Source organism: Athene noctua, chromosome 27 (genome assembly GCF_965140245.1).
Source record: "Athene noctua chromosome 27, bAthNoc1.hap1.1, whole genome shotgun sequence".
Classification (NCBI taxonomy): domain Eukaryota; kingdom Metazoa; phylum Chordata; class Aves; order Strigiformes; family Strigidae; genus Athene; species Athene noctua.
The window spans coordinates 7,866,967-7,877,126 of NC_134063.1; the positions used below are offsets into that span (position 1 = coordinate 7,866,967).

Consider the following 10,160-nt stretch of genomic DNA (forward strand, 5'->3'; position numbering starts at 1 on the left):
CCACACCCGGCGGCAACATGTGGCTCCTGGAGCGGCTGCGTGGCGTGGCGGAGAACGGCGGGTCCCGGGGCACGGGGCAGGACGAGTCCCCGCGAGGGTCCCGCTACAGCAACGTCCTCACCCCCGACAAGATCCCCGACTTCTTCATCCCGCCCAAGCTGAGCGCGGCGCCCGCCGAGGCCGAGGGCCCCGAGCCCCCCGCAGCGCCCGCCCTGGGCCCCTCGGCCTCGGAGCAGGACCTGGCCGGGCGCAAGCCCCCGCGCAGCCCCCGGCCGTCCAGCCGGCCCCGCTCGCGGGCCACGGGCCGGCACATCATCCAGATCGAGAGCGCCGAGGACTGGGCGGCCGAGGGGGGCTTCGGCACCAACGTGGACCCGCAGGCGCAGACGGCCATGTCGCTGCCCTACGTGCCCAAGGCGCAGACCTCCTACGGCTTCGCCACGCTGGTGGAGAGCCCCCACACGCGGCGCAAAGAGTCGCTCTTCCACAGCGAGCACAGCAGCCTCTGCCCCTCGCCGGCCACCTCGCCCAGCGCCCAGCGCAGAGCCAAGCTCAACGGCGAGAGCGGCCCCCGGGCACCCGCCGACCTGGGCGCAGCCCTCATGCACCCCGGCCGCTACTTCAGCGGCGGCGAGAGCGACACGTGCTCCTCGGCCGAGTCCTCGCCCTTTGGCTCCCCGCTGCTCTCCCGCTCCGTCTCCCTGCTGAAGATCTTCAGCCAGGAGAGCCAGTCCAAGGTCATCAAGCTGAAGCACTCGGTGGCCCGCAACAGCTCGCTGTCCACCGACGACAGCTCGGCCGACACCAGCCCCAGCGCCCAGCGCCGCGCCAGAAGCGCTCCGGCCGGGGGGCAGCCCCCCACCGCCCTGCTGCCCCTGGACCTGCCGCCGGGCCGCGACCGGGAGCACAGCCTGCGGCTCAGCCGGGGCGGGAGCCTGCGCCTGGCCGCCGAGTACGACCCCTCCAACGCCCGCCTGCGCGTGCGGCTCGTCTCCGCCGAGGACCTCTACGACGCCCTCGTCGACCTGCGCAGCATCAACTGCTGCGTCTCGCTGTGCCTCAACCCCGGGAAGCTGCAGAAGCAGCGCAGCACCATCGTCAAGAACAGCCGCAACCCCGTCTTCAATGAGGACTTCTTCTTCGACGGGCTGGGCCCCGGCCACGCCAGGAAGATGTCCCTGAAGCTCAAGGTGGTCAACAAGGGCAGCAGCCTTAAGCGGGACACGCTGCTGGGGGAGAAGGAGCTGCCGCTCACCGCCCTCCTGTCCTGCCTGTAGGCGCTTGCTGCCAGCCCCGCAGGGAGCTGCCTGCCCGTGGGGCTGGGGCGAGGTGGGGGGGCCGGCCCCGGCCCCCGGCCCCGCTGGAGGGGGGCTCGGAAGGGCCCCGCAGAGGAGGGACGGGGCCGTGGCGGAGCATGGGGGTCCCCGGGGCGGCTCTGCCAGCACCAGCCCTCCTGCGGTGGGACGGGCAGGGCCGGCAGCCACGGCCTCTCCCTTCTCTCCCTCCCCGCTCCCCCCGGGGCCCAGCGGGAAGCGGGAGCCGCCGTCCCTGTCCCCACTGGGAGGGGTGGATGTCGGCTGCTGGGCTCTTCCCCCCGTGCCGGTCCCCAGCTGGCCAGCAGGAAGGTCGGGGGTGGGTGGATCTGGGTAGCACACCTACCGCCCCTCTCTCAAAGCCCCAGCTTCTGGAGTCAGGGGATAGCATCGATCTCAGCTTTAATTTAAAAGACAAGTGTCTAGTCTTCGAAACTGCAGAGAAAATACTGCAGAGGTGACCCGAGAGTGGGCCAAGGGAGGTGACCCTTAGGAGTGAGTCAGGTTTGTGGGGTTTGAGCCTTTCCTGGGCTCTTCCCAGCCCTGCGGGACTGCACGGATGTGCAGGTCGGCTTGGTCCGACACCCGCAGCCTCCCGGACCCCCCCTGCGCACCCCCAGCAGCGTCCCCCCTGCTGACCCCCTGCGGGAAACTGCTCAGGGGCTCCGGGTTTGCCCAAATCCAGGAGGCTGCTGTGCCCGTCCCCTGCCCACGGGAGGGGGATGCCGGGGCTGGCGCTGCCGTGGGGGGGTCCTGGCACCCCTCGCCCTGGGCACACGGGGGCCCCCAGGCAGTGTCCCAGCAGACGCACTTGCTGACAAAAGCCGAGGTGGGGGGAGCAGCCCTCCCTGGGTGCTGGTGGTCTGGCTGGCACCGGGGACATGCCCACGGGTCACTGGGCGGGGGGACAGGCCGAGGCTCCCCCACCCTCCTCCCCCCTCGCCTGCTGGGGCTCAGGGGTGTGTGAGCGGCTGCACCCGCTGGGCAGGAGGGACGTGTCCCCTGCGGCCACCAAGCCCAGGGGACCCGGCTCCCTGCAGGGACTGGCCTGGCTCTGCAGTTCCCTGTGGGGGGCAGTGGGGGGTCCCCCATCCCTCCCTGCCGCCCCGGTGGTGGAGATGCCGTCGGGGCATTTCTGCGGGTGGATAAAACAGACGCCTCGTGGCTTGGTGTGGTGTTTCCCGTCACGTCGGGCTCTGCATGTTTCTGTGGAAGGGAGCAGAATTCGCAGCGCTCCTGTCGTGCCTGTTGCCGCACGCGTGGACACACGCACACACGTGTCCCTCTGTGTTAACCTCTGTGGTGGCAGTTGATGTTCCTCCCTTGTCCTTTGCAGCAGATGGCAGATTTCAGTGTTGGCTATTTATATCCGAGGCTGATCTTTCCCAGCGTGTTTTACTTCTGTCTGTAAATATGTTTCAGGTACGCAAGGCATGGTTCTGGTAAGCGCGGTGTTTGCATGTCGGGGGGATTTAGGGTGATCGTGGCTGTTTGTCGAGCTTGTGTCTGAACACGAACCGTGCAGGACGTAAGGAGCAGATACGTCCCTCCTTAGCGGGGGGGTTCCCACCTGAGGCTTCCAGCTGCTCCCCCAGGAACCGACACGGGGGTCACTCCTTGGCCCCCCGAGTGCCCAGGCTCGTCCTGGGGAGGGTGTGACGGGGAGATGGGCCCCGTCCCTGGGCTGGGGGGGAACGTCCTGCCCCTGCGCAGACCCGGGGCAGGAAGGGGACCCGGCCTGGTGGTCCCCGAGGTGCTGTGCCTGCGAGGGGCTGGTGGGACCCAGATGCTGCTGGGGTGGGAGGGACCCAGCAGGCTGCGAGGGGAGGGGGAACAGGAGCTGGGACACGATTCTGGTGCTCTGTGGGAGGGTGGGGGTGACGCATCCCCCACAGCAGAGCTGCGTGCCTTTGGGTTTGGGGAAGGGGGATGCCGAGAGCAGGACCCTGGGTTGCTCCTTGGGTTGGGGCTGGCCCTGGGGGGACACCCAGGGCCTGGGGGCTTGTGCTGTCCCACCCCCTGCCTGTCCCGGGGGGGCCTCGCTGGGGGCGATGGCGCAAGCCCGGGACGTGCCGCTGTGCGCCCACTCCTGCGGTGGGAGCCGGGACTGCGGCCTGGCTGGGTCCTTCCTCCCCTGTAGCTCTTTTCTACTGTTCTTGCTTTGATATTTCTGTGGCTGGATTTAATGATGCATTTTTGGAGTGAAAAAATATATTAATACTGGAATTGAATGTTTGTTTACAGATGACGTCCCCTTTTTAGTGCAATAAAGTAATTTCTAAAACAGACGCCGGTGGTGCCCCGGCTCCTGCTTTCCCTGAGACGTTCCCTCTGCTTTCCCCTGCCGTGGCCGTGCCGTCCCGGGCCCCGTTACCTTCCCTGGCGGCTCCCGGGGACACGGGGAACAGGGAACGCGGGGAAAGGGGCTGTTCCTGCCGGGGGGGGGAGCTGGGGCTGCCCTGGCTGGGGCCGAGCTGAGCCAGAGCATCGCCGGCGCTGGGAGGGGGATGCGGCCAGGGAGCCCCTCGAGTCCTTCCTCCTCCTCGGCAGCTCCCCCAGCCCGGGCCCTGTGCTCCTGCTCGGCAGAGCTGGTGATGAAGGGTGTGATGATGCTTTTGTGCTCCGTCAGCAGCGGCTGCGGGGGCTGGAGCGCTGCCCCGGGGGGGCCGGGCACCCCCAGCCCGGGGGGCTCCGGGCGACCCTCGGGGGCTCCCTGGGGCACAGCGGAGCTCTGGCCCCGCGGCGGTGGAACCCTCCCCGCTGCTGGCGGAGCCTCGCGGCCCTTTTTCCCTCGAACCCGCCGCGGCGACTGCGCCGGCAGGAAAACAAACCCGGTGGCTCCTGCCCCGCTGTGCCCCTGCCGCGGGGCTCCGCGCCCGGAGTGATGTGCGGGTGGGATGAGCTGCTCCCAGGGGGTCCCCCGGGCCGCTTCCCGCCCCCAGCCCTCCGGGGAGCCCCCCCCCGCCCGGCTGTCGGTGTTCAGCGGGTTACCCTGTTTTTCACCACCTTCCATTTCCAAATCTGCTTTTAAGCAGATGCTGCTGAAGGAAAGAGGGAGGTTTGTTACCCAAATGCCATTTTTCTAATTTCCACCATTCTAATAATGTCATTTTTGGTAGAAATAAAGGCTGGGAGCAGTAAACAGATCCGCCCTCCCTCCTCCTTCCCCCTCGGGGGCAGAGAAAGACGCTTGGCGAGCACTTGGCAGGTGCCAATAATTTAAGTAGTGCTTTTTCTAGAGGTGTAAAGCTACAGCAGTTAGCAATGAAATGAGGCTGATGAAGTTAGCCTGAACTAGAGTGGATGGGGTCACCCTGAACACACGAAAAATCCCTGGAAAGCGTTCAACGTTCAAAGCGCTGGAAGCAGCCAGAGGGGCGGGGAGGGGCGTCTTGTGGGGGAAGATCTAACTCTGAATTTGTAATCGAGTAGATGTGGGAAGGAAAGGTGGCTGCACCCGGGGGGGTTGGGGTCAGGCTGAGATGAGCCTCTGAATTGGAAGATGCTGGTGATGGCCGGGGGGGAGCAGGGGGACACCCCCCCCGCAGCGCAGCCCCTCGGGACGGGGGGAGCCCAGGCGAGGTGCAGCCCTTGTGGGACCCCCTGCCTGTCGCTGGCGGAGCCCACGCCGAGGGGTGCTGGAGCCCCGGGAGCCTCCCCCCGCACGGGGGTTTCTCTGTCCCCGGGCCGGGCGGCGGCTCAGCGGATCCGTGCGGGAAGCCGAGGCAGAGGGGGGGAGGCGGCTGGATGCGGGGGAGCCGCTGGCAGCCGCTGCCTCCTCTCCCTCCTCTCCAGAGCGAGATTCACCTGGGTGAGACGCGCGCACAGGCCTGGGCTATTTTTAGCCCTGTGTTCCCACAATGCGAGGACTCAACTTCTGAGAAAATTGACTGGAGCTCATTTAGCTGCGTGCGTGATGGCTGGCGAAGGAGGGAGAGGGCAAACGAGGGGCCCAACCTCAGACGGGGCGGGCGGCGGAGCTGGGGCTGCCCGGGGCTTCCCGGGGAAGAGCCCGGCGGGGCCGACCCTGGGGGCTCATATCTGGGGGGCTCATCCCTTCCCCTCGCCGTGGCTGGGGCCAGAACAGCTTTTGGCTGATCAGGGCTGACACGGCTGCTCCTCCTCTCCGGATTCCTGGGCACTGTTGGGGCTGGGGGAGCATCGAGTGGCCCCCCCCGGGCAGCCCCAGCCTGGCCGTGTCCCTCCCCCCACTTCGACTTGGCTGCCGATTTACAGTTTTGGTCAGAAAAAGCATCTTCCCGTTGCCTGGCAACCCTCGGCCGCCCGGTCCAGCAGCGGGTGCGGGGTGGGGGGGGCTCTCTCCTGCCCGCAGCCCCCCCCGTGCCGGGGGCGAGGGCCCGCGGGGGCTGCCCGGTGCCGGAGGTGGACATGGTGTATGCGAAGCGTTTCCCGTGCGGGGGGTCCGCGGGGGGGGGCAGATGGCCCCGCACGCTCCCGCTGTGCCCGAGGTGTGAAACCGTCGCCCGCCACAGGCTCAACGCCGCCTTCCAGCGCGGTGGCTCCCGGGATGTGACTCACGGGGCCAGCAAACGGGCAACTGCATCCAGCGTCAGGCGGCACAGAGGAACCTCGGGGCGAGGAGAGCCTGGCTCCCGCCCGGGGCGGCAGCTCTGCGACCCCGCGGCCTCCCAGGGTGGCCGCGGCTGCAGGAGCGGGCAGTGACACGGCCCCGTGCCCATCGCCGGCCGCCAGTGGGGCTGGGGGAGCGGGGGCTGCTGGGGGGGTCCTGCCCCGGGCCTGCCCGGGTGCCCACAGCACCTCCGCCGCATGGCCCTGGGCACCCGGGACTGGCCAGTGGGACGCGAGGTGTGCAGGGGGGTCTGAGGCATGCCGAGGCGTGCAGAAGCGTGCCGAGGCGCGGGGCAGGCGGGAGAGTGCGGGTGTGCGGCGGGGAAGCGGCCAACGCGCCCTGGGCAGCGCCGGCTGCACGCGAGCATCCGCCGCCCCCGGCACAGCCGCTCCTTCGCCTTATTGCGAGCGTTTGTCTTCCATGGCAGCGTGTCAGGTTTAACGCGGAGAGGAGAGACTCCCACTGTTACTGGGAGGAAAACAGAACTTAATTGAATCCCACAATCCCTCGTAGTCGCATCAGGCGAGGGAGAAAGGCAGAGCAGAGCGATCCCCCCTCATGCTCCTCCCTGGGCCGGCGGTGCCCCCCCGGGCAGGGTCCGTGCTCCTGGGGGGGCACCTGGAGCTCTGCCGGGAGCAGGGACAAGCTGCGGCTCCTCACCGGCCCCGCGGCGCTGGGCCGTTCGCTCAAAGCCAGCACCGTGGAGGCAGCAGCTGCCGGGGTGTCCCCAGGGCCGGGAGCGCTGCCCGTCGCTTCCACACCCGTGGCGCGAGCTCTGTGGATTTTGCTTTTCGGTTTGAGCTCTGGGGGTGGGAATCCGACCAGGCCCTGGGGCCGGATCCTGCCCCCGTCACCAGGGAAAGGCCGCGAGCGAACAGCGAGCACCAACCACCTTGGACTTTGCCTCCCCATCCTCTCCGGCAGAGGAGAAATCAATGCAGGTCCCTGGAGGCAGCGTGGGCTTGGCTCAGGCCTGGGGGAGCGCGGGGGGGCGAGGGTGGATGAGGGCGAGGGCAGAGGCTGCTCTGCGCTGGGGGATCTCTGCTTGCCTCTCCTCTCCGTCTCCAGTGAGCTGCTCTTTGCTAGCTGCCTGCTGGAGTTTTCAACGCCGCCTTTGAAATGTTTGCAAAATGCCCAAAGCATCAAACAGGCCCAGGTGGGAGGGAAAAAATGGCATAAACAAAGCAGAGAGGAGGATTTATTAAACGCCAGCAGCTGCTGGCAAACACGTTAATATCGGCGCAGACGGGCGCCAGTTGGGGCATTCGGGGCCGCAGGCTGGCCCCCACCTTCACTGGCCCCTGCGCAGGGGGGCTCTGGCTGAGCCCGGGGCGGCTGCGCTGCGCGAGGGTCCTGCTGTGGGGGGCACCCGGCAGGGCCCGGGGAGCTGGGGCGGGGAAGGGCTGGGAGATGCTCTGGGCGCCGGCTGGGGCAGAGCTTGGCTCCCCCCAGCTCCTCCCCGGACCCCAAGCCCCGGGGCAAGGGGACGTGTCCCCACCTCGCCCCGCTCCGCTCTGCCCCGTGGGGGCTGTTGGGCTGCGCCGGAGCTGCTCTGGCAGTGCCATGGCAATGGCGATACCGCGAGGGCGGGGAGCGCCGCCGGGCCCAGCTCACCCGGGAGCCCCCGCCAGGGTCCGTCACACCGACAGCCCCGGCCCCGCGACAGCCGGGTGGCAGCAGCCCCGTCCTCGCCGCGGGAGAAGCCCTCAGCACCCAGCGTACCACCGCGAAGCCGGAGGCTGCGCTGGCCGATACACAAAAACACATATTCAAACCCTCAAATCTCACCGCTGCCAGGTTATAATTAATTCCCATTTGCAGCTCAGTCCAATTTCCCTCTCACAGCTCCCAATTCAGCGCAATTGCCGTATGAGATTTCTGTAATCACTAATCTTATCAAGCCCATCGGTGTGAAGTGAGAACACTGCAATTAGCAGGAACGGGAGCAGCAGGTGAGCTGCCACTTGCTGAGTATTTATTTCACCTGGGCCAGGGGTGGACAGGGGTTGGGTCCAGCGCTTTGTCTTGGCCCTTGCCCACCCCAGGTGCTCAGGGTGGGGGCCGTGGTCGTGCTGGAGCCACCGAGCACCAGCAGCTGTTGGAGCCCGGCAGGCAGCTGGCCAGGCTCTGCCAGAGAGGGGCTTTGCCCCCCACAGCCCCCCATCGCCAGGGCGCTGCCGGGGGAGCCGACGAACCTGCAGAGGTGGCGTGTTCTGGAGCAGTGCTGCCCACGCCTCGGCTTGGCTCAGGGGTAGGAGCTAGAGATGAAGCATCAGACTTAACTCTGGGGTTCCCGGCTCCTCCTGCCGTCACCCCTGGCCCTGCTTGGGTGCCCCTTGCCGAGCAGATGCAGACTCGGGCTTTAGGACTGGGAGAAGTTGCTGGTGGCGAAGCATCGCCCTCCTCTTGGCAGCTCTTGCTCCGTGTGGCCGCGGGGGAAGCAGCTCCTGCTCCCTGTCCCGGTCCGGGCAGCCCAGGGGTGACGTGCTGGGGGGACACGGGCCATACGTCCCCCCCAGCGTGAGGGCCCCCAGCACCAAACCCCAGAGGAGCTGCGCAGGAGAGGCCCCGTCCCCCAAACCCTCCCAGGGGGCTCGGGCAAACGGGGCATAAACCCGCAGGCGATGCTGCTCCGAGCCACCTCTCGGGACTGACGCGCTTTGTTTTGGACAACCTGTTTCCCTCCCACCACCCGCAGCGTCCCCAGCAGAGGCGTTGGGCGGTGGGAGCGAACCTGGCCGTTGGGCTGAGAGCCCCCGGGGGCCGTGGAGCCAGGCTGGGCCGAGCCGGCAGCTCCTGCGATGGCAAGCCCTGGGGCCAGCCCAGCCTGAGAGCTGGGACCGGGGAGCAGCCCTCAGCCCCCCCTGGATCCCCCTCCAGATCAGGCGGGGGATTTGAGCTGGGATGGACAAGGCTCACGCCACTCTGCTCCTCTGGAAACGGCCAAATTATTTGTGTTTTTGCGCAGCGTGGTGAGGCTGGGGGTGCCTCAGCCCCGGGCACCACCAGTGCCAAACGTCCCTGGGGCGCAGGGAGGTGGCTCAGACAGCCCCGAGCTGCGACACAGCGCCGGGGGAGCATCACAGCGCCGGGAGAGCATCGCTGCACACCCGTCCCTGCGCATGCGGGTGGCCCCTGGATGGCCCACGGCGGGGGGCGTCGGGTCCCCACCCTCGCCGCAGCTGTAGCATCCATAGGGCGGTGTTGCACGGGCGCCTACCAAAATCTCTCACTTCGCCACCCCCAGCCGTCTGTCGCTGCTGACACTCACCGACAGGAATAAACTCCAACACCTACCATATGCTTTGCTACTTCTGCTGCCTGCGCTCAGTGTTACTATATATTTCCAAAGCTGGGGCTGCCTCCGCGCGGGGCGGCTGGCGGGCCGTGCCCCGGCAGTGAGGAGATGGGCTGCGGGGCGGCTCCTCGGCGATGCCGGAGTTTCTGGCAACCCCACGGCGGGTCTCTGCCCTTCGGCGGGCTCATCCCCGCGCCGTGGGGACCCCCCACTCGCTCCCCAGCACCTCCCGCGCGGTGCCGGCCCCGGCGCTTGTCCGGCTGAAGCCGCTGTGCCGGTGGCTTGGGCACTGGCGGGGCCGGCTGCTCCTGTCCTGCAGTGGAGCTCAGCGCGCTGACGATGCGGCCCCTCTGGGGCAGGATGCGGCCCCTCTGCGCGCTGCCCTGGGCACGGCTCTCGTTCTGCCGTCGCGCCTCACGGGGCACTGACAATGCGCCTGCCCGGGCGGTGCCGCCGCGCCCGTGTCCGGCGTCAGCCCGCGCCAGAGCTGGATGCGGCCCCGGGGCTGTGCTGGCTCGGCTGGGAGCGGGGTGCTGATGGCGTGGGCTGTCCCCCCGGGTCCTTCGCTGGGATGGGGCCGTGAGCCAGCGCCACAGCTCCAGGTTCTGCCGGTGGGAGCCACGTCCCCGGGGCTGTCCCAAAGGAGAACGACAGGGAAGCGACCATCAGCGTGTCCCCAGTCGTGGGGCAGGGAGGGTCCTGTGCAGGGACAGACACTGCCCTGCCCCGGCAGCAGGGACAGTCAGTCGCGGTGTAAAGGCGCTGAGCAGAGCCGGTCTCTCCCCGCAGAGCTGCTCCGTACGATTAATGATCCTTGCAGCTGGGAAAATTCATCTTCCTTCAGGACTGGATGCATCTCGGCGCGACCTTTATGGCGGAGCTGGGCTGGGCTCAGCCCGCACCTGTCCTGCTGCTCCGCACCCCACGCGCCAGAGAAGGACGAAGGACCCTGGGGCCG

General features: G+C 68.0%; 1 protein-coding gene across 1 annotated transcript; it reads left to right on the top strand.

Annotated features, from left to right (window-relative positions):
• On the top strand, positions 1–1,707 carry C2CD4C (C2 calcium dependent domain containing 4C). The gene has a single exon (XM_074928082.1). The coding sequence runs from the start codon at positions 18–20 to the stop codon at positions 1,275–1,277; it is 1,260 nt and encodes a 419-aa protein (XP_074784183.1). The 5' UTR covers positions 1–17; the 3' UTR covers positions 1,278–1,707.
• The last annotated feature ends 8,453 nt before the right edge of the window (positions 1,708–10,160 follow it).

Coding starts and splice junctions, on each gene's coding strand:
- C2CD4C (XM_074928082.1), top strand. CDS start 18: ATGTGGCTCCTGGAGCGGCTGCGTGGCGTGGCGGAGAACGGCGGGTCC.